At 39.7% G+C, this 23201-nt stretch overlaps 4 protein-coding genes across 5 annotated transcripts; all 4 read left to right on the top strand.

Annotated features, from left to right (window-relative positions):
* Window positions 1-696: 696 nt before the first annotated feature.
* On the top strand, window positions 697-5700 carry LOC135646171 (probable zinc metallopeptidase EGY3, chloroplastic). The gene is made up of 6 exons (XM_065165407.1): window positions 697-1287; window positions 1402-1599; window positions 3376-3600; window positions 3890-4128; window positions 4234-4388; window positions 5179-5700. Exons 1-6 carry the CDS (start codon window positions 751-753, stop codon window positions 5532-5534), a joined length of 1710 nt encoding a protein of 569 aa, XP_065021479.1. The 5' UTR covers window positions 697-750; the 3' UTR covers window positions 5535-5700.
* A 3282-nt stretch (window positions 5701-8982) lies between these two features.
* LOC135644871 (F-box protein SKIP22-like) lies at window positions 8983-10759 on the top strand. The gene has a single exon (XM_065162812.1). The coding sequence runs from the start codon at window positions 9041-9043 to the stop codon at window positions 10610-10612; it is 1572 nt and encodes a 523-aa protein (XP_065018884.1). The 5' UTR covers window positions 8983-9040; the 3' UTR covers window positions 10613-10759.
* Window positions 10760-15538: 4779 nt separating this feature from the next.
* LOC135645241 (F-box protein SKIP22-like) lies at window positions 15539-19319 on the top strand. Of its 2 annotated transcripts, none has more exons than XM_065163427.1 (3): window positions 15539-17158; window positions 18714-18876; window positions 18960-19319. In XM_065163427.1, the coding sequence occupies exons 1-2, from the start codon at window positions 15631-15633 to the stop codon at window positions 18752-18754; spliced, it is 1569 nt and encodes a 522-aa protein (XP_065019499.1). In that variant the 5' UTR covers window positions 15539-15630; the 3' UTR covers window positions 18755-18876; window positions 18960-19319. The 2 variants fall into 2 exon arrangements, with proteins under 2 accessions (XP_065019499.1, XP_065019500.1); XM_065163428.1 differs by having other exon boundaries at window positions 18723-18876.
* Window positions 19320-19529: 210 nt separating this feature from the next.
* LOC135645242 (squalene monooxygenase SE1-like) lies at window positions 19530-23109 on the top strand. The gene is made up of 8 exons (XM_065163429.1): window positions 19530-19855; window positions 20043-20154; window positions 20261-20435; window positions 21371-21539; window positions 21730-21948; window positions 22050-22325; window positions 22419-22697; window positions 22790-23109. The coding sequence occupies exons 1-8, from the start codon at window positions 19649-19651 to the stop codon at window positions 22901-22903; spliced, it is 1551 nt and encodes a 516-aa protein (XP_065019501.1). The 5' UTR covers window positions 19530-19648; the 3' UTR covers window positions 22904-23109.
* The last annotated feature ends 92 nt before the right edge of the window (window positions 23110-23201 follow it).

The raw sequence follows: 23201 nt of genomic DNA on the forward strand, positions 1-23201 counted from the left end.
GTGGCATGGCAACCAACACAACTAGCTTGTTTAAGAGCCATATGTACGTTGGCACAACAAAGAAGAGAACAAAAGAGAAGTCATGCAAATGAGCTTTGGAGTTGCTTCACGCTTGCCTAGGAAGAAATGATGATGCCATCCACACTCTTCATGTCTCGAGATCGACAAGTCAAGGACTTCCCACATCTTATTTCCTTCTATGGTGGATGCCTAGATGGTGTGTCGCCTCTCTCTCTCTCTCTCTCTCACTCTCATATCAAGGTAATGTGCATGCGTTGGCTCACATGCAATGGTTAGAAATGTTTATTAGTTTAGTGATTAACTACGAATCCTTAATATAATATAGAATATGAAAAGCATCATTGCATGTTCTTAGTATTGGATTTCGTGAAATAAATACACTTTATGGATGAAGTAATCCTTACCATCCAAATTACTCACATAATTATTATTATTATTATGGAATTTTTTTTAGTTAAAATGCCTTTTCTCTTTTTGCTTTTGAAATTACCAACATAACTTTAGTTAGTTAAGAATGGGCCAAGTTATAGGCCCAATATAATCCGGCCCATGTTAAACACAACTAGAAGAAGATGGGCCCATAAGGCCCATTAATATACTCGCGGCTTCTCCCGCCTTCGAGACGCTTCTCAATGTCCCGAGTCGCCCTCACACTCCACTCCAATGTAAATGGCTGCCTCTCCACCCTCCAAATCCGCGCATTAGAGCTTCCTCCACTCGTTGCCTCCCATGGCGTCTGCCCTTCTCCTCCTCCCCCCATCTTTGGCTTTCGCCTCTTCCCCTTTCTCCTTCCACCCCAAGATCCAATGTTGGCACCAAAGCCCTCGCCTCCTTTCCCCCCCGCGCAGGCTCCCTCTGAGAACCCCCCCAAAATTCTCAGCCCGGGATCAAGAAGAGAAAGCTAATCCGCCGTCCTCATCCGTCGCCGTGGTCCCCGATGAGGGGGATGGCGATGACCGGTCGCCCGCCTCCGAGGGCGTCGCGGGAGACGGAGGAGAGTCGGACGAGGAGGCCCAGAAGCAGCAGCAAGAAGTGGACTGGAAGACGGACGAAGAGTTCAAGAAGTTCATGGGCAACCCCTCGATCGAGGCCGCGATCAAGCTCGAGAAGAAGCGGGCCGACAGGAAGCTCAAAGAGCTCGACCGGCAATCTGATGTCAATCCCGTCACTGCCTTCTTCAAGAACGTACTCAGGGATAGCTTAACCAGAGAGAAGGAGAGGTTGGAGAAGGCGGAGGAGGCGTTCAAGGCTCTGGATCTCAACAAGGTAAATTCGACTCCCCAAAGAAGAACACGCCTTCATCAAATATACTGCCTTTAAGTATAATAGTTTCAAGGAGCAAAAAGAAAGACATCTTGAACTCGAATTCTGTCTTTCCAGCTGAAGAGTTGCTTCGGATACGATACATTCTTTGCTGTCGATGTTAGGAGGTTTGGCGATGGGGGTATTTTTATTGGAAATTTGAGAAAACCTATCGAAGAAGTCGTGCCAAAATTGGAAAAGAAGCTCTCCGAGGCAGCTGGACGAGAAGTTGTGCTGTGGTTCATGGAGGAGACGAAAGATGATATAACCAAGCAGGTATAATGAACTCAGCCACAATTTAGTCTTTGTTTGTTTGCACATTAATATTACTTGTTACATGCTTAGATGATTAAAGTAGCTCTTGCACTTCCTTTATTGCATGCATATGTGTAAACGTTTGAGAAATTTTGCTGTTCAATTTTTCTACATTGTTAATGTCACCGAGCTATACTTTCCTCTAATATCCAATTGTGGTCGTTCGCTGATGATTGCCTTAAACTGACTTATAAAACCTGGTTATATTGAACACTTCCTTCATAAATGAATCCTTTAAAGTTGATGCAACATACTCTTAAGGTAAAGCTTTGATTTAATGGTTATAGTTCCTCGCAGAAGGTTTAACAATCTGGGCTCCATTTGTAAAATGGCTCAGTGGAATAGACATTCTAGTGAAGATGCCAACTGCCTGCCTCTAGATAGAAAGACCCTAATAACAGTAATGTCAAGGGTGTCATGTAGGCCTCCAAAACCATCTTTCTAATTTAATTAGTTCGAGAGTTGACATCAACAATGATGGACTTACAGAAATTGATTATCGAGAATACCAGATTGCAAGTCTGTTTTCTCATGTTGTTCTTGGTAATATCAGGTCTATCACAATATTTCTATTAGGTTTATAGGATTCAAACTAACAAATATTTGTCTCGATAACCATACATGTCTGCCCTATACACTTTCTCACCTATCTATGTTTCATTCGACATTGATGCCATATGCTTCATAAGTTGTACTAAGTGACTTGCTGCGGAAAAAGCAACACTACTGGAGAAATTTGCAGTAAGCAAGCACATGAAGCAGGAGTAGAACTATTCAAGGGAACATGAGGTGATTGTAGCAGCCCTCTCACTGAAATTTCTTGTTATTATTTTCATAGACATAAAACAAACAGAAATTTTGTGTATGGGAGTGTACTGGACTACTGATCAACTTCAGGCTTGTACAACTTTTGTTGGACGTCTGAAATTATATCTTAGAGATTGCTTCAAGTTAGAATTAGTATTCACCTACCTTCATGCTCCAAAAGATCTCTGCATTGGGAAGAGAGAATTAGTTCCTGAAGATCTCTTCTAGCATGTATGAGTTACGTGCTAAAGCCCACTGGTTAGTAGTATTTCTTCTATAAAAGTATGGTGGGAGTTTCCATCTCAAAGCAGCCTCAATTTAACATGGTCTTTGTGGAATCGAACAATATTTTGTCTCAAAAGCCCGGTCAAGGATAGGAAAACTTGATCTTTTGGCAAGACAATTTGATTTTAAGATCATTGATCTTTTCCCTTCTTTGTGGCAAAAACCTAGTGTATATCAGAGCATGAAATGCTACCCCCACACGGTCAATTCAATTTCAACCAAACTGCTCTTCTATGTGTGAGCTTCTGCTGAGAAAATCTCAGCTCACTATCAAGGTTATGTTATGTTCAGGCCAAGCCTAGCTAGTACTTTAACATGACCATTGCAGATATGGTTCCCATTTATTTGGCCTGACAATTCTGGGTTGATGAGATTCTCTTTCCTTTTTTGGCTATAACCTTAAAAAAATCTTGTATGGACAGAAGAGACTTAATAGAGGAAGCTATGGATACAAATTTTTTCTCCAACTAATGGAGAAATTGCTTTAATGAAATAAATCAGCTTCACCCCACTGTATCTCAGAAAATATAGAGTATGTCATCATGAAGAAAATAATTTGTACAAGGTTTTCAAATGGATCTAGTTATTTCAAAATAAGATTCTCATTTTCTGTGAGCTTGATTATATTTGCCTAATCTTGTTTAGGTTTGCGTGGTACAACCCAAAGCAGAAATCGATCTTCAATTTGAGGCCACTAAGCTGAGTACACCATGGGGATATGTGAGTGCAGTAGTTTTATGTGTCGCAACTTTTGGAACCATTGCATTGATGAGTGGCTTCTTCCTTAAGCCTGGTGCTACTTTTGATGACTACATAGCAGACGTTGTCCCACTTTTTAGTGGCTTTCTCTCTATCTTAGGTGTGTCAGAGGTATGGAATTCATTTCTTTCCATTTTCTCATCTGGTATATTACATGCATACTTATCAACTGCTGGCCACATCTCTTGTTCACATTGTGGCTGTTCGTTTTTAGTTAAAGATGATATAACTAGTGTTGGTTCTGGTATTATTTCTGTAACTTGTTTTGAAATACCAGAGTGCATTCATTTTTTTTTTTATTTTGTTTCTCTCTGACATGCCTTGAAATTCGTGTTTTGTGTTTTCTTCAAATATTGCACACTTGCTCTCAGTTATTATGATGTTGAAGTTGTTATTGCAGATTGCAACAAGGGTAACAGCAAGTCGCTATGGTGTTAAGCTCAGTCCATCATTTCTTATTCCATCAAATTGGACTGGCTGCCTAGGGGTAATGAATAACTACGAATCACTATTGCCCAATAAAAAAGCTCTCTTTGACATTCCAGTTGCACGCACCGCAAGTGCATATCTGGCATCATTAGTGCTTGCTATCACTGCATTTATAATTGATGGCAGTTTCAATGGTGGAGACAATGCTCTGTGAGTTTCCGACTCCTGTAGTCAGCAAAAACTTGTAGTTTTTGATTGAAGACCTTCACAACAATATGTCTCATGATCTGTTTTTTTATATTTTTTTTTTTGCAGATTTATTAGGCCTCAGTTCTTCTATAACAATCCCCTTCTTTCTTTCGTTCAACTTGTAATAGGACCTTATGCAGATGAACTAGGTAATGTATTACCTAATGCAGTTGAAGGGGTTGGGGTGCCTGTTGATCCTCTTGCTTTTGCTGGACTTTTAGGTACGCTGGTTTATAATAAATCTGTATTTTTCTCTTTTTGGATATAAATCTGGTTTATAATAAATCGATAATTTAGTTAGTGTACATTGATCATGGTTGCTTCAAGGATGCACTTTTAAGCATCCTTTGTCACTCCTTGCGTGGCTCTAAGATATAAGTGATCAGATATATAGACATCTAAGTTATTGACTTGGGAAAAAAAACCACTGTAAATTGTTCATGTTCACTATATAAGAAAATTTTATTGAATATAAATAAAGAACCAATTGTCCTTTCTCACCAAAGCTTTAGAATTTTCTTACAATTTCCTTCAATCCATCTTCTTCCTGATGCTTGAAGACGTGTCTGAGCTCTCTATTTACAATCTCCTTCAATTCATCTTTTTCTTAAATTTTATTGCAGATGGTGTGGAATGTTGATATAGCTTTAACAAGTGCTAGTTATCCTGTCAATTGTAAAAGTTCTCTTCATATTTATTAGATCACACTTGCAGATCACATGCAGACTTCTTATCATGCCTCTGCACTGTATGACTCTTAAAGACTTAACCAGACAGTTGAAGTCACCAATGCACTCTTTTATCCTGTAATAATTCTAGCATGACTCTCCGTTAGTCATCCAGCCTGATATTATCATTTAGGATTTCTAGCATGTTCCTTATCCATTGTGAAACTAGAAATGTTTGTTCAGTTGTGATAGCATCAGATGTCACTGGCCATTCCTTTTTTTTCTTTTCTTTTACGGCATGATATACAGGGCCATTTACTATCTGCTGGTGATCATGCTGCAGGAATGGTTGTAACATCCTTGAACTTACTGCCATGCGGAAGGCTTGAAGGAGGGCGTATAGCGCAGGCTCTCTTCGGAAGGAACACCGCGACCATTCTGTCTTTTGGCACATCATTACTTTTAGGAATAGGTGGCCTCAGCGGAAGCGTGCTGTGTCTGGCCTGGGGCTTGTTTGCAACATTCTTCCGTGGCGGCGAAGAGTTGCCCGCTAAGGATGAGATTACACCATTGGGAGATGACCGGTATGCGTGGGGATTCGTCTTGGCCTTGGTTTGCTTCCTCACCCTATTTCCAAATGGTGGTGGCACATTCTCAAGCTCCTTCTTCGGCCCACCATATTTCAGAGGTGAAATCTAACAAGGCAAAACTTAACCCGATCTTTCCATGGCAATCTGTATCATGTTTGTTGTATATTAACAAAAAGAGTCATATTTGCCCTAAAGTCCTATCATTATCCTGTTGAATGATGTACATGTATGCAATCTGATCCATAAATGGTTAGCTTAAATGACTATTAGCTTCATATGTATTTTAACACACATTTAGCAAACTCCCCACAAGCTTCCTCTCAGTGTATTATGCTTGTGGAGTATAATGGAATGTCACTTCATTGTAAGATATATCTTCCTTGATGTTCGCGTTCACTATACACATCCAGCATTTGAAGTATTTTCAAAGTGAATCTTGTTTGTTAATTATATATATATACCTTTGGTTGATTTGTGAACTTATTTTCTAGTCATCTTTGCAGTTGAAAAATAGTACATCAAGCTATCAACTATTTTAGAATCATAAAGATTAAGGATTCTTCTATTTTCTTCAAAAAAAATAAAAATAAAAATTTAATTATCTAAATTGATTTATAATATTTTTCTTGGAAACAATTGTAGCTTAGAAATAAGAAATATATTTTGTAGTCCAATCTTATAATAAATGATCAATTATTAGCAAGAGGAGTATAATTTTCGCACATGCAAATGTTATTTGAAGATATATAAGTATTAATGTATATTCATCCATCAATGTGATGGGTAAAGAGTTGAGTAGATATGGCCCATGCCAATAATATGTAGGCATATTTTATGCATGTAAATTTTAAACATAATATGTAAATATATGGTAGTTGAGGTTTATTTGTTTATAACTATGTACAAGTGTTACACAAAAAAAAATCATATCATTTTATTTAATAAGTTAACATGATTCAAACTTATTTACTATTTTGCTATACTATTATTGACAGTATAAATAAATAAAAAAGTGACATCTTATTCTAGTTATGCATATATGCTATATTTGAAACTAGAAGAAGAGTGATACAAGTAGTAAGATTATCCATAGCCATTTTACCTTAAAAACTTTCAATGTTGAATTTTTTATCAAATGATGCCCTCTAATTGGTTTTAATATGGGGGCATTCATTTTTCATCAATTTGATAAAAATATCCTTTACTCTTCACTAACTACCTCCGACGCCTCCTCCGACCGTCATCGTCATCATCGTCGTTGCCACCATCGTCACCCATGTTCCCACCATAAGCGGTATTGCTCGTCTGCCTCATCCTTCCCCCCTTCTCCTTCTCCTCCCCTATTCCCCATCGTAGTCGGAGTAGGCAAGTATAGAGATGTCGATGAGGCAAGGCGGGGAGTGTTTTTCTATTCCCATCCTTATCTCATTCTTTATTCCCTATCCTTACCCTATTCCTCATTTGGATGAGGCAAGGGTAAGGATAGGGAATATTGTTTTCTTCATTTTTTAAATTATTTTTTTAAATAAAATTAATATCAAAACTAATTAGTAATATTAAAATTTATAAATAATAATTTTTATAATATTATATGTCATAATAATATTTAAATATAAATGAGTTACAATTGTATTGACGTGTTGATATTGTTTTATCTAGTTTAAACGAATTAAATGCCACATAATTGACTCAACCAAAGCTCAACCCAACTTGATTCAAATTAGGTAAGGGCCTGACCCACCTAACGTTTGAGCCCATTATCTAGATCCACATTGATAGGGCAGAAATGAGAATGAGAATAGGATGAGAAGTATTTTATCCGTCTCCGCCCTATAAATGTGTGGGTAATAGAAAATATCTCATATCCTCATTTATTTCTCTCATCCCTGCCTCATAGAAGCTGGTCCCTAGGGGTACATGTACCCATGAGCATAATTGACACCTCTAGGTGGGAAAATAGAGGTACATAATTAGGATGCTAGTGATGGAGATAGCCTCGATGTAACACAATTAGGATGCTCAAGACAATGGCAAAAGATTTGTCATGTATAGAGGAGCTTCACCTAAAGTATGATAAACAATAGTGGCGAAAGTGCCTGCTCATTTGTTCGCATAAGCGACCTTGCTAAGGGAGGGAGACGAGGCTATCACCTGCGGACAACAATGCATAAATGTATCTTTGCTCTACCCACCTATTCCCATAGTGACAAAGAAGAGCAAACAACCAAGAGGGGGAGGTGGTGAGTGATGTGGGGAAGAGAGGGCGGAGATGATTAGTGGTGCTACTAATGGTGAGAGTAGGGGACAATAGAGGCGATAGTAGTCATGGGTGGTGATGATGATCGAGGATGATTGATGAAGGGCAAAGAGTATTATTATTTTTATCAAATTAATAAAAAAGATATGTCTTTAAGGAAAAACAAATTAAGAATGCTCATAATTAGCAACCCCCTCTTTGCTATTTATAATCTTGTTTTTTAAAAATTAATATTACAAACTATTTATTCTTAAAAGGATTTCGATACCTTCTTTTCCTCCTTCACCTCCTCTTCTTCCTTCTTCTTCCTGCTCCTCTTCTTTTTCTCATTCTTCCTTCTTTTCTTCTTCTTTATGACGTCAAAAGAGTGGCGAGCATGAGCGAGGAGGGAGAGTATCAGCAAAGAGTGTCAGACAATAATTGACAACATAATCAACAATGAGCGTAGGGTTAAGGGAAGAAAAAAGGAATAAAATCGATAATACCGAGGATGTAAATAGTAAAATAATAAATATTTTTTTAAAAAAAATATCAATAGTAATGGATTTTTAATATAAAAAATAGTTATGAATAGTAAGCATCCTAATTTAGGGAACATCATTTGGTAAAGAAGCTTAACATTCATGATCTTTACTATTGACCTTTAAAAGATAATAATTTTTTATTTTTTACAACCCTTGTATTACTAATTTTATTTTATTTTTGATAATCTCTTATTTTATCCTCACCACTGATGCTATTTGTCATCATCGAACCTATGATCATCCTCTAAGGAGGAAGAAGAAAAGGAGGATGGGAAGATGGAGGAGGAGAAAGAAGAAGAGAAGGAAAAAGAAAATGATATTTAAGTTTTATATGTAAAATGATATTTTATAAATATTATAAAAATATTAAAATATGATTATAAATAGTAAAAAATTATTACAAATAATAATATCTTATGATAAAAAATTCACTATATAAAATGCCGATTATAGTTTCATATGTTAATTTTTTTGGTCATATTATTGTGTCAATTTGATGCACGTACAAAGTCTCTTTAAGCTTTAAACTCTAATTCCTAAATGCTTTGAAATTTGACTTTAGTAAATACCGTCGTAATTATGAGTCCTATTCGAGAACTTTGCTTGCTATCCTTCCGATTGATTAGATCAAGCATTGCACGCATCTCAAAATCCACGTGTCTCAGGTATCCGTCGTTTGCTCGCAGGTGTGCGGTGCAGTTACCAGCGCCATTAAAGTTCTACATAAGTTCCCTTTTCCTTTGTTCCAAAGGAAACGCGGTGCCCTATAAATCGAAACGAAGGCCTCGATCTCTCCTCTCCCCTCTCGTTTTGCGATCGAGCTTGTCCGGAGATATGAAGCTTCGAATTCGCTCCGTGGCGTCGAAGGAGACGCTGAGGATCCAAGCCCCCGACCCCTCCTCTCTCCACGACCTCAAAACCCTCATCGCACGCGCCCTCTCTTCCTCCTCCTCGATCTCGATCCCGCCGGGGTCAATCCGCCTCTCCCTTAACCGCAAGGACGAGCTCCTTCCTCCCTCTCCCCACGACTCGCTCCACTCCCTCGGCCTCACCTCCGGCAACCTCATCTTCTTCTACATCGTCCCTGCCTCACAAACCCTAGCCCCGTCCCCCTCCTCGGCCCCCGCTCCGGAGGGAACCGTGGAAAGCTCGAATCTTGCCCCAGTTCCTCCGCCAGAGACCCCCAGTGCCGTGGACGATACACCGGTCCGCCTGCACGCTCAAACCCTAAACTTATTATCTTCCTCTGTCGCTACTTCTATGGACATTGCGGAAAGCTCGAATCTTGCGCCGGTGTTGACGCAGGATAACCCCAGTGCCATAGCGTCGGATTTGAGTGCACCTCAAGCGGAGGTGGTTCAACAAGATGATATAATGGCATCGGACGCAGAGCCCCTTTTTGTGGGGAAGTCTCTGTCAGTTCCATATTTTCTTAAGAGGGTCATGGAAGCCGAGAAGGGAGAAGCCGAGGGTCTTCTGGGTCGCCTGGTCGTCACCTTCCATGCCGCTTTTCTCGAGTCCGGATTTGTGGTCAGTGGCGGCGGATCCCGATTGCCCACAGGACGTCCATCAAAAGCTGCTACTTTTTCCGTTCAATACACTCTTCCTGAGCTCGTGGGTGCTGTCGACGCAAGGGACGTCAAAGTGGCGATGTTGAGGTTCTCGATGATGGGGAATTATGCGACTGTCTATGGATTTCTGACCGGAGATCATCAGGATGTGTACCGAGTGTGTATTGATCTGTCAAAGCTGGCATCTTTGTTATCTTTATCTATGGATTCTCTGAGCGAACAAGAGGAAAAGGAGGTTTTTGGACTATGGAAGGTTGTGAAAGATGAACTCACGTTGCCACTCCTTATTGATATATGCCGTATGAATGGGCTACCTTCTCCCACATGCTTCATGCGCCTTCCAGCCGAACTCCAGCTCCACATTCTAAAGCATGTTTCAGCCATTGATCTCGCAAAGATCGGGTGCACTTGTTCTGAGTTACGTTTTCTGTCATCAGATGACCATCTTTGGAAGCGGAGGTTTCATGTGGAGATTGGGTCGGTGAACGGGAGGCTAATTACGGGCAGAAGCTGGAAAGAGAAGTATGTGAAACGCCGGGTGAGGATGATGGAAGCTGAGAAGATGACAGAAAGGTCGAACCTACTCGGCAGGCCCAGTTATTTGAACTCAGTTGGTCCCCGGAGGTTTCCTGTGCTAGGTGGAGATTATGACGGGTTCCATGCCATCGCAGGCTTTGCTCCACTGGTTCTGAGATTAGGGTTTAACCCAGTTGGTCCCCCGAGGTTTCCTGTGCGAGGCCGAGATTACGGCAGGTTCGCTTCACTCGGTGGTTTTGGTCCGGCGGGTGTGCGATTTGGATGTCCATGTCTAGCCCATCGAAGAAACTTCCATTAGCGTAATCTTGGAGGAGAAGATGCAGGTTTCTCAGAGTGAAATGGCTTTTACCTTATTCCTTTCTCGGAAAGTAGATGCACTCACAGACCCTTTGGCCACGCTTCTCCATGCGCAGGTGGTTTTGGTGGCTACTGTTCATAAGATTTGAGAGAGATGGTTCCACGCGTGTAATACACACGCGCTTCCATATGGGTAGGTAGTGCACGAATAAACTCAAACATTTGTATATATGTGAAGTCTTCATCGTTTAGTAAATAATACACATATGAATAAACTTATAGTTCTGCTCGATCGATCGATAACCCCATCTTCATGGGAAGGAATAACTGTTACAAATAATCTTTTGATCGAAGCATATCCAGATCAACATGCTTTTTCTTCGATATGTTTTCCATGATGTCGGAGGGTAATAGCAAGTGTTTGGACTGTTGACCAAATTTCCCTAGTTAGAGATTTATTTATGTTCCTTCAATGTCTTTTTCTTGTCCATGTCTAGTGATATTTAATAATTCTTGCTTGTGAAGAGTTCTGAAAATTTACATGCTGTGTTATGGCCATTTTTCTGCCACTTTCTCTTCCGATTCCTTTTGTGCATCACATTTGTTTAATCTTTCATGGTTTTCTCCAATTTTCTTTAAACCAATATATTGTGTTCTTGTGATGTAGAGCACGCATGAAACCTAAATGTTGAGTAACTTTATATCGTGATTGATGGGTCAGCATGGGTTGATCTGATTCTGAGTGTGTAGAGACGCCCAAGTGATTGCTCGAACAGGGTAGTCGGTGTCAGGTTAGGTCCAGGCTTCATCTCTATAATTGATCTGAGTAAAGCAAGGAGTTGCTCTTCCTCTCTCATCGGATTGTTGCTTCTTTGTCATCGAGTTCCTGTACATAAGCCAAAGTTAGGAGGGAGATTTCCCGACTCGACTTATCCAAAGCTTAAGTCAGTGTTGAGTAGTGTTAGGGAGAGTTTGAGTGTTCGAAGTTCAACCTCTAACGCTAATCAGGAGGTTGATTTTTATACCTACAAACGAAGGTCGATCATACATGGTCTATTAATGGTCGTAGACTCCTCGAGCGACCAGCTCATACTAGTCATAAGTGCCTTGCAAGTCAATCACGTGAGTGATGACACATGTGACATGACATGCAGTCTTTTCAATTATTATTATTATTATTATTTATCACTTTATATTACTTGTTGCATAAATATATTGTGATGTTCATGGATCTGTGCAATAGGAATCAGATCGTGATGAGATCATGAGACCGATTTACCTTTAAACATAGGTCATAAACTAGTGTTACTGTATACTCATCCATATGATGGAGACGATTGGTCTCAAAGCTGCTCGTGTGAGGACACTAAGGATACAATGTAGGTGCTCATTGGAGAATAAATTTACTTATTGATCTGCTTACTGAATGTTGGATGATTAATGATATCTTATTGTCAAATAACGATTTCGTAGACCCAATAATGTATCTGGTCCTTAGACTTGAGACACTAAGGATGTTTTGTATGAGCACTCCACTCTTTGATATCAGACTTATAGGTTTGGAAGTTTCAGATTTAGTATAGTTGGTCATTGGGAGTGACAACCAATCTTACGAGGACTATTGAATGTTGATAGAGGATCATTCACTCTCGATATCATGAGAGGAATTTCTTGTGTGTTTTTACTCATATAAATCCTTGGCCAAGATCGTTCGAATTGAGAGAGAAAGAGTTCTACGGGAGAATCCAATTACAACGAGACTCGAGGAAAAACCGTATTGATCTAACAGCATCATGCCTGGTATACGATTTTTGGGATATTAGATGAATGAGGGACTATAGGTACATAATAGCTGAAGACAGATAGGTCTAAAAGATTGGATTCTCCTGTATCGTCTAGGGACTACGACGTAGTGGCTTAGTACGTCCGCAATCAATGAGTCGAGTGAATTATTATGAAGATAATAATTCATTGATTCAGAAGGAGTTCTAATAGATATAACTCACGACCAGCTCGATATTGGGCCTAGAAGGTCACACATATATGGTAGGGGTTGCGATGAGTAGAGGTTCGAATATGAGATATTTGTTAGAGTCCCTATCTTATTGGATATCCAATAAGCCCGTGAATTATTGGATCGCATGGATGAGATCCAATAAGAGTTAATAAGAGATTATTGGGTAGAGACTCACTAATCTAAGATGCTTGAGTAATTGGATGGAGATCCTATACTCAATAGGGCAGGATCCATTTGTGTTAATTAGGAGCCTCTATAAATATAAGGGAACTAAAGGCCAAAAGGTTGGGGCTTTCTAGTTGTCACCTCCTATTTTCCTCTCCCCTTCTCCTCCTCAAATAGCAGGTATGTGGATTTGAGGAGCGTCGTCACAGCTTTGTTGTGTGTATCACCACTAGAAAGGAGGATGCTTGACCTTCTTCATCCTCTCCCACAGATATGTAGGATTTCAGGGATATACAATCTCCCTAGATAAAACACTATCTCATACGTTAGATTTAAATTTCACAGGTTTTTTCGCACAAATCTTTGTACGACGACGAATACTTTTTGGAAAATTTGAGATTTTGTTTTATGTTCTTCTATTACCCATGTGATGTCGTCCCTAAATTTTCCTACAACTCATACATTTCGTATGGGCGTCGATCGACTTGCACGGATTCGTGCTACATGATGTCGTTCTGAGCTTTTCGGAGTGGCTTTGTATTATCCATCGCTGTCTTGTACGACTTCAGATAGGGCGGGAACAAGCAATTGTCCTGTCCAAGTTCGAGGTGTCGCATCGACGTAGTGCATCAAGTCATTCCTAAGGCTCCACATTGGTGTTGTCATAATTGCTTATTGTTAACGAGAGGATGATACCAAAATATGTCATATTACTAATCTTGTGTTTTATGTTTTGATGGTATATTCTTTGTTATTTTGTCTTGGAGGTGGCTGGATGAAGATTTATCAATTAAGTAATTTCAATTTTAAATGGGTTACAACTGTGTTTGTTGTATGAGGTACGTGCGAACAATATATTTCTGCCTTAATTCTCTTATAATTAATATATTACGTGATCCTATTAAATTAAGTAAAATATATTATAATTTTAAATAGATTTTAATTATAATTATCAATTAATAAAAAAAATATTTATGATAAGATTTATTAATAGATACCTTGATGGAAGAAACTCTTTCCATCATTTATTTTATATTCTTTATTTTTACCTATAACTAAAAAAAATTTACCAACTAAACATGATACGACACAAGACTATTGATTTATTCTCGTCCCTATTTCATTATTCATAATGATTTCGTGAAGAATAAAAGAGGGGAGTAGATGAGTCTATTTTATTTTACAGATTGATATTTTTATTTTCTACGAATTAAACTACGAAATACATTCTACGATTCAAATAAAGGCATTGCATCTAAATATATCAATATATTATTATTTAATTTTATATCTTGATATTAAATTGATTTAATATAATAATATGATTATAATTTTATGTTTACAGAAAGTTCTACAATTTATCTTTATGATTCTTATAAATTAGCTTGATGGATGCTTATTGGTCGTGGCCTACATTATGGAGTAAGTTAGGTTCCTTGTATCTTTTATTCGAGTAGTATGAGAATGATGGTATAGAAGTTTGACTCGATTTAGTTACTTTTGTTTGTAGTTTGCGCACCTTATTTATAGGGAGTAATCTTTGATCAATGATCCTCTCAAGTAATCATCCTATGAAAGCCATCATAGAGCGATGAAGTGCATGTAGGAAACTACACTCTTTTGCAGGTCATACGTGGAGGAGAAGGCTATTCCATTGCTCTGAACACTTTTATTTGGTTAATTTGTAGCACAATCAAGCTGTTGCAGATTGCATATGTTTTGAAGTCATTTTGCGGTTCTTTCAAGCGTTTGCAGCTGATCACATAGCAAGCATTCAACAACAACAATATGAAAGTATAAAATCTGTAATATATTGTATTAAATATGAAAATAATCTTTTATGTCATGATTGAAATCAAATAATTAGATCTGATTTAACAATGCTTACCTTTTGATGTTATCTGAAAAAAAAGATCTTTATTTGATCTGTAAAGATACTCGTTGTCAATTTACAAGAGGAACTAGATCATTCTTTTCTCTTTCTATCTTTTAACATGACGAGAAAAGTTAAAAGAAAGATTATAATTCATGTATTAAGATAATTTTTCTATTCCTCTCGTTTTTTTTTTATTACTTTCTTATATTCAGTTCTAGAGGTCCTGTCTATATATAGGCGATGAGTTATTAGTTCATCTCATCAAGGTTATCTCATAAGGAATCCTATTTTCAATGAATTTTTTTTTAATTAATCAATATATTTTATTAAAATTTAATTATTTATATTATAAATATCTTATCTAATTATAAAGGGTCACAAAATCTAACTCCTCATTTTTTAACCCTTCTGCATCAGATTTAGCTTTAATATGCTGTTTTATTTTGTGCTTTCTTTAGCCCTTCTGTTGTTGCTTTCAATGTAAACACTTCCATCAGTCAATCGAATAAGACTAGGATTAATTTATATGAATGTATCATTATTAATGCATTCAATTATTGATAAAGTAGTGAGATTATAGTTTTATGTTTATCTCTTTTTTTTTATTCATATTATTGGGTCAATTTAATGCACGTACGAAACATATATAAGCTATAGATTCTAATTACTAAATAGTTTGAAATTTGAATGTAGTAAATACAGTTGTAATTCCTATTCGAAAACTTGTAATGTTTCCGATTCCTTAGATCAAACATTGCACGCATCTCAAGTGCCACGTGTCTCAGTTATCCATCGTTTGCTCCATACGTGGTGCGGTGCAGTTGCCAGCACCATTAAGGTCCTTTGAATGTTTCCTTTATCCCGAAGGAAACGCCGTGCACTCTAAATCGAAAGGAAGGCCTCTCGATCTCTCCTCTCCTCTCCTCTCCTCTCCCCTCTGCGATCGAGCTTGTCCGGAGATATGAAGCTTCGAATTCGCTCCGTGGCGTCGAAGGAGACGCTGAGGATCCAAGCCCCCGACCCCTCCTCTCTCCACAACCTCAAAACCCTCATCGCACGCGCCCTCTCTTCCTCCTCCTCGATCTCGATCCCGCCGGGGTCAATCCGCCTCTCCCTTAACCGCAAGGACGAGCTCCTTCCTTCCTCTCCCCACGACTCGCTCCACTCACTCGGCCTCACCGCCGGAGATCTTATCTTCTTCTCTATCGTCCCTGACTCCCAAACCCTAGCCCCGTCCCCCTCCTCGGCCCCGGCTCCGGAGGAAACCGTGGAAAGCTCGAATCTTGCCCCAGTTCCTCCGCCAGAGACCCCCAGTGCCGTGGATGATACGCCGTTCGGCCTGAGCGCTCAAACTCTAAACTTTTCCTCTTCCTCTGTCGCCGCTTCAGTGGAAATTGCGGAAAGCTCGAATCTTTCGCCGGTGTCGACGCAGAATAACCCCAGTGCCATAGCGGCAGATTTGACTTCACCTCAAGCCGAGGTGGTTCAACAAGATGATGTCATGGCATTAGACGTAGAGCCCGTTGTCGTGGGGAAGTCTCTGGCAGTTCCATGTTTTCTTAAGAGGGTCATCGAAGCCGAGAAGGGAGAAGCCGAGGGTCTTCTGGGTCGCCTGGTCATCACCTTCCATGCTGCTTTTCTCGAGTCTGGATTCGTGGTCAGTGGCGGTGGCGGTGGCCGTGGATCCCGATTTCCCGGAGGATGTCCATCAAAAGCTGCTACTTTTTCCGTTCGATACACTCTTCCTGAGCTCGTGGGTGCCGTTGACGGAAGGGACGTCAAAGTGGCAATTTTGAGGTTCTCGATGATGGGGAATTATGCGACTGTTTATGGATTTCTGAACGGAGATCATCAGGATGTGTACCGAGTGTGTATTGATCTGTCAAAGCTGGCACCTTTGTTATCTTTATCTATGGATTCTCTGAGCAAACAAGAAGAAAAGGAGGTTTTTGGACTATGGAAGGTTGTGAAAGATGGACTCACGTTGCCTCTCCTTATTGATATATGCCAGAAGAATGGGCTACCTTCTCCCACATGCTTCATGCGCCTTCCAACTGATCTCAAGATCAAGATTCTGGAGTTTGTTTCGGGCATTGATGTTGCAAAGATTGGGTGCACTTGTTCTGAGTTGCGGTATCTGTCATCGAATGATGATCTTTGGAAGCTGAGGTTTCTTGAGGAGTTTGGGTCGGTGAATGAGAGGGTACTCGTGGGCAGAAGCTGGAAAGACAAGTATGTGAATTACTGGGTGAGGAGGAAGGAAGCTGAGAAGATGATAACAGAAAGGGCGAACCTATTTCGCAGGCCCAGTGTTATTTTGCGTAGGTTTAACCCAGCTGGTACCCTGAGGCTTCCTGTGCAAGGTGGAGATTATGACAGGTTCCCTGCAATTGGTGGTTTTGCCCCAGGGGTTCTGGGATTAGGAGTTCCACGTCTGCCCGCTCGAAGAAACTTTTCACCTGACTGTAATCTTGGAGGAAATGATGCAGGTTTCTTTGCATGAAATGGCTTCCACCTTATTAGTTTCTCAGAAATTTGATGCACCCAGACCTTTTGGCCACTCTTCGCCATGTCTGTAGATGGTTTTAGTGGCTTCTGTTTGTGAGATTAAATTTTGAAAGAGCTGGTTCCATGTGTGTAGTACGTGAACATACACTTAGAGCTGCTTCCATATCTGTAGTGCGTGAATAAACTCAAGTTTACCTAGTTTGTTTCTCAACAGTTGTATATAAGTGAACATTTTCTAATATGCAAGTTGTTGGTATCTTCATCATTAAGGTTGTCATATATATTCCGACAGTAGCTGCATGGATGAAGTAATTCAAGTGATTTCTTCCATCCAGATAATTTTTTATGTTCATATCTTGTTTCTTGCTAAATGGGAAATTATAGTATGTGAATGGTTTTTCTTGGCCCCCAAATTGAAGGGACAAGCAGGAACAACCGTGTATATACAATGAGGACTTTGCTTGCTTGAAACATGGTTTATGGTCGATCATTATATGACAGTTGCTAGTGAACCAAAGTATTTGTCGGAAGCTTATCAAAATTGAATTAGATTCTTCTTTCTTTTTTCTCCAAGTAGGCAAAGACAGTTTTACTTGGCTCTGACAGGAATGATCAATGTTTTTGTATATATACACATGAATAAACTTGTTGTCGAAGGATGCTAGCAAAGTTGTAGTTCTGCTTTATCGATAACCCCAGTTTTATGGGAAGGAATAACTACTACATATAATACTTTGATCAAGGCATATCCAGTCTGACCAACATGCTTCTCCGTTAATATGTTCTCCTTTCCTTTGGATGGCAGCAAAAAGTGTTTGGACAGTTGACCAGATTTTCCTGATCAGAGATTTATGTTCATTCATGTCTTTTTTAGTTCCATGTCCAGCAATATTTAATAACTCTTGCTTGTGAAGATTTTTGGAATTCTACAAGTGTTATCATGGCCATTTTTCTATTTTGATGGATGATTATTAGTCCTAGCCTACATTCTGGAAGTTAGGTTCCTCGTATCTAATTTGAGTTGTATGAGAATGATCGTATACAAGTATGCCCTGATTTAGTTCCTTTTGTTTGTTGTTTGCACACCTTACTTATAGGGAGTAATCTTTGATCAATGAGTCTCTGAAGTAATTGTTTTATGAAAGCCAACATAAAGCAATTTATTTATAGAGTAATCTTTGACCAAGGATTCTCTCAAGTAATTGTTTTATGGAAGCCAACATAAAACAATCTATTTATAGAGAGTACTCTTTGGTCACAGATTCTGTCAAGTAATTGTTTTATGAAAGCCAACATAAAGCAACGAAGTCCATGTAGGAATAACCACCCATGAATAGGATAAGCAGTGGTAAATTGCTTGGTGTGATGATTTGAATCACCTGTATTGATCTCCTATTTACTGTGGTCTTCTGCTCCCTTTTTTTTCCTGCATTAACCACTATACTTGGATTACTCCTATCTTTTGTGTGTTTTTTCCAAGTCAAACATGGAGAAGGCTACTATATTGCTCTGAACACTTTTTATTTGGTGATCAAGCTTTTGCAGATTGCAAATGTTATGAAGTCATCTTGCAGTAGTTTCAAGTGTTCGCAACTGATCCACAGCCATCCATATGAACACTAGCTGTTTTGTCTTGTGCATTCTTTAGCCTCTCTGCATCGGGTGGGAACTAATTTAGAGTGCCTGAGATGTGTTGCAGGTAAACTGCCTTTGTTCATATTTGGTCCTGCCTAGTTTGTTGCTTTCAAAGCTGATGGATGAGCTTATTATTCTGGTTTGCAGTTCTGGTGAACCCCTGCTCGATGAGCACAGCTGATGGATGAGAGCTTATTCTGTCTGGCCTGCTGTTATGGGAATCCCTGCTTGATGAGCTTATTCTACTTCTTAGTTGTTCTTGTCTAGTCTGATGAACACAGCTAGCTCTCTGATGCTTTGTGGTGTGGGCTTCCATCTGTCTTCCCTCCCTCCTGATTTAAACCCAAAATTCTTGCTTGTGATGTGTTCGATTACGGATGTAATTGGAGTGAGAGATTGTCCATCGGATCTGTGTGCTACTCGTTATCAAGACCTGAGTCAATGTCACGGACCAAAATGTTTAAACGAGAGTTAACTTAGTAAATCCATCACGTCCTTATAAGTCAATCATACACATTGTCCACTTCCGATGTTCCTCCTTGTTCGACCTCGACTTTCTTTTCAAGTCTACCATTCATATATTGGCGACGACACGATCTCCGAAGTGTGATGGGTACCGTTTTAATAACCGATATAATGGTCTTCCTTTTTTATGGCTAAAAAAAGCAAGCGTCAAATATCCCAGCGGAAGATAATGACATGCCAAGTTCCGCAGTGACTAGAGAGCGGAGCAACGTCAGGCTAAGAGAAGGGCAGCGAATGATATCCCTCTCCTTATTTATGTGTGGTTCGCGACGACGAAGCGAAGCGAGACACGCAGTGGGTGGGAGAAGGAGATGGAGGGAACGTACCCATTGGGAGTCATCGCTGCTTCGATCCTAGCGTTTCTCCTCCTCCTCGGGATCCATGGACGTTGGGGGAAGGGCCGGAAGGCCGCTGGAAAGCGCGATTCCGGCAGGGTGGCCGCCGGGTTTGGTGGGGCCGATGTTATCGTCGTCGGCGCCGGGGTCACCGGCTCCGCTCTTGCTTATGCGCTCGGGAAGGTGACGTCTCCGTCTTCTTTATTCGCCATTAAGCTTCCCAATAGTTAGCAGAGCAGCCAAAACTAGGATTTTTAGTCGATGCCAACATCACCACCCACGTAGCTATCTGTGTATTTATAGCTTGATAAGGGAAAAGGTAAACCGGAATCGTAACGTACAGAGCGGCTTCATGATTCTGATTGTGCAGGATGGTAGACGTGTGCATGTCATCGAGAGAGATTTGGCTGAGCCCGACACAATTGTTGGTGAAGGCTTGCAACCTCGAGGTTGCCTAAACTTATTTGAGCTAGGGCTCGAGGGTAAGGCACCCGGCTGACCAGTTGGAGAATATATTTGAATGATTAGCTGCAATTTTGGCCGTCATGCCTGCGATTTCATACTCGTCCATTAATTTGTGCACTGTAGATTGTGTCGACGAGATCGATGCTCAGCGGGTCCTTGGCTATGTTCTTTACAAAAATGGGAGAAGCGCCAAACTCTCAATACCTCTGGAGAAGTATCATGTAGATGTTGCTGCCAGGTGCTTCCATCATGGGCGTTTCATCCAAAGATTGCGAGAGAAAGCAGCGTCCTTGTCCAGGTTATCTATCATCTATTCTGAAACTTTCTACTATCGTAGTGATACTCTTTTTTATTTCCTCGATCATACGAGACATAGGGATACTGTTCGGTTGAATGATGTTATACCTTATATGAGATATATGAAGCAATTTTCTATTCATTAGCTGTCATCTTATCATTTTTTGTTTTTTGTTTTTTTCCAAGATTCATTTAGCCTTAGACAGAATTCTACTAAGTCTAAGATTTTGTTTGATGCCAAAAACTTTCCTTTAGATATCTTTTCATTTAAGAACCTGATGTTATAAAATTCAGCAGTTTGGTATTGATTGAATACTTAGTCCAACTCGTAAAAGAGGCTGCATGTGGTTTATTATGAAATTTAACAGTTCAACATTGATCGAATACTTTGTCGAACCTCGAATCTGTAAAAGAAGGTTTTTTTTGTTTTGGTTTTTGTGCAAAGGATAAGTGGTGATGATAGGATTTGATCCTTGAACATTGTTACCTAACATATTCATAGAGGCTTTTGTTAATGATCAATCCATATGAAGTTTTGAGTAAGGCATTCAAGGCGCCCTGCATCATGCGTAATTTTCAGTTACTAATTGAATAATTGAATTTAAAAAAAAGGATGTATCAGTAGGTCAATTATTGGAAAGGAAAAGTAACAAAGAAATAATCTTCAATATCAGTAAACGCTTTTCCCATACTATACTATTCAGCTATCGACAATGAGCTGATTAGATGGATCAGATTAGGTACAATGATGCTGGTACACTGAAGCATCATCGGATTAGGCAAACTTTTTTCCTGTTACTCTTAATACTGGTACAATGAAGCATCATTAGGATGCAAATCATCACTGTTCCATAAACTAAATTTCATATACATTTGGAGACTTTTTGCTTCTATATATCTTTAAAAGAAATTAAAGTTCGACCCCTTCTTTTCCAGTGTTCAGTTGAAGCAGGGAGCTGTGACATCCTTGATTAAAGAAGACGGAATAGTTAAGGGGGTAGTTTACAAGACTAAATCTGGTAAAGAATCTAAAGCTTTTGCACCTCTTACAGTTGTATGTGATGGCTGCTTTTCGAATCTGAGGCACACACTCTGTTCCTCCAAGGTAAAAATAAATAGAGAACTTGAAGTTTCTTTTCTTTTTCATTTCTCTCTTCTAATAACTGCATTTATTCATTGTAACGATTTGCCAAAAAACTCACCAGAAGTATCTCTTTTTGACACTCACTTGTATTTTGACAAGAATTTGCACACGTACGCTGTGGTTGTAGCACTGATAAATTTCATTCTTACAGGTGGATGTACCTTCTTATTTTGTTGGTTTGCTTCTGGAGGACTGTCAACTTCCATTTCCGAACTATGCGCATATTATCTTAGCGGATCCTTCAATAGTATTGTTCTACTCGATAAGTAGCACGGAGACTCGCTGTTTGGTTGATGTCCCCGGGCAGAAGGTTCCTTCTATTGCGAATGGTGAAATGGAAAATTATTTGAAGACTATTGTGGCACCTCAGGTACTTTTGAGTGAGCATTGCAAATTAAGATGATATCTTGTCACATTAAGGAGCTTTCTGTGCAATTATTGTTGTGAATTCTAGCATTCTGGTTAATCCAGGTTCCGACTGAGCTGCGTGATGCTTTTGTTGCGGCCATTGATAAAGTAAACATCAGATCTATGCCATGCAAAAGCATGCCAGCTGATGCTCATCTTACACCCGGAGTCCTCTTGATGGGGGATGCATTCAATATGCGCCATCCCCTAACTGGTGGAGGAATGACGGTGGGCTTATCTGATGTAATCGTGCTACGTGATCTTCTTAGGCCTCTCCATGATCTCCATGATGCTGCTGCTCTCTGCAAATACTTGGAATCTTTCTACATTTTGCGGAAAGTAAGACAAAAGTGTTGTCCTTGTTTGATGCTATGTTGCAGACTCTCCATGTTGTGCATCATACATATATATTCCTTTTTCCTTCCTTTGCAGCCGGTTGCTTCTACAATGAACATGCTGGCAGATGCATTTTACAAATTATTCAGCGCATCACCTGATGAAGCTAGGAAGGAAATTGGACAAGCCTATTTTGACTGTCTGAGCCTTGGAGGTAGGTTTACAAGTGACTCTACTGCTTTAATCGGTGGTCTTATTGCTAGCCCACTGCATCTGGTTATCCACTTCCTTGTTGCTGTTACTCATGGAGTTGGTCATCTACTGTTGCCAATTCCATCAGTCCGGGGATTACGTGGTAGTGCGAGACTGATTTCTGTAAGTAGTGAAAGTTTCTAGTTTGGTTTAGCTGCTTAAATGTTCTTATGAGAATTTGACGACTCGTTTTGTGCTGCTTCCTTTTATTTCAGGCTGCTGCAGGTATCGTTCTCCCCCTCATGAAAGCAGAAGGGGTTAGGCAAACGTTCTTCCCAGCTACTTTTCCTGCATATTATAGAGATCCTCCTGCCCAACTGAAACAATAAGAACATGGGGAGGGCCAGGACGGGGCCATGCTCAGTGTCTACCTTCTTCCCCTTATTTCTGCATATTTGCCATGGTCCATGGTTTATTCGTGGGAATGTATGTGATGTATATTGGGACTATGTGTGTGTGTATGTATGTATGCTGAGATCTCTGTATACAATCGTGTGTTGTGAATACAAAACATGTTTCCACACCTTATAAAACATATGCTGTGATGATGTGAATTAAGCTCCCAAATTATCTGTCTCTATATCGAAATTGTCACTGCCACCAGCTTGTTTGCATGCGAAAAATCTA

This window comes from Musa acuminata, chromosome BXJ3-8 (genome assembly GCF_036884655.1).
Source record: "Musa acuminata AAA Group cultivar baxijiao chromosome BXJ3-8, Cavendish_Baxijiao_AAA, whole genome shotgun sequence".
Classification (NCBI taxonomy): domain Eukaryota; kingdom Viridiplantae; phylum Streptophyta; class Magnoliopsida; order Zingiberales; family Musaceae; genus Musa; species Musa acuminata.

What these genes read in the sequence shown, in the direction of transcription:
- LOC135646171 (XM_065165407.1), top strand. Translation starts at nt 751, where the DNA reads ATGGCGTCTGCCCTTCTCCTCCTCCCCCCATCTTTGGCTTTCGCCTCT. An exon ending in AATGGTGGAGACAATGCTCT is followed by an intron (nt 4,129 to 4,233) that starts GTGAGTTTCCGA and finishes TTTTTTTTGCAG; the next exon opens with ATTTATTAGGCCTCAGTTCT. An exon ending in TGCTTTTGCTGGACTTTTAG is followed by an intron (nt 4,389 to 5,178) that starts GTACGCTGGTTT and finishes ATCATGCTGCAG; the next exon opens with GAATGGTTGTAACATCCTTG.
- LOC135644871 (XM_065162812.1), top strand. Translation starts at nt 9,041, where the DNA reads ATGAAGCTTCGAATTCGCTCCGTGGCGTCGAAGGAGACGCTGAGGATC.
- LOC135645241 (XM_065163427.1), top strand. Translation starts at nt 15,631, where the DNA reads ATGAAGCTTCGAATTCGCTCCGTGGCGTCGAAGGAGACGCTGAGGATC. An exon ending in TCTTGGAGGAAATGATGCAG is followed by an intron (nt 17,159 to 18,713) that starts GTTTCTTTGCAT and finishes TTGGTGATCAAG; the next exon opens with CTTTTGCAGATTGCAAATGT.
- LOC135645242 (XM_065163429.1), top strand. Translation starts at nt 19,649, where the DNA reads ATGGAGGGAACGTACCCATTGGGAGTCATCGCTGCTTCGATCCTAGCG. An exon ending in TTGCTTATGCGCTCGGGAAG is followed by an intron (nt 19,856 to 20,042) that starts GTGACGTCTCCG and finishes CTGATTGTGCAG; the next exon opens with GATGGTAGACGTGTGCATGT. An exon ending in ATTTGAGCTAGGGCTCGAGG is followed by an intron (nt 20,155 to 20,260) that starts GTAAGGCACCCG and finishes TGTGCACTGTAG; the next exon opens with ATTGTGTCGACGAGATCGAT.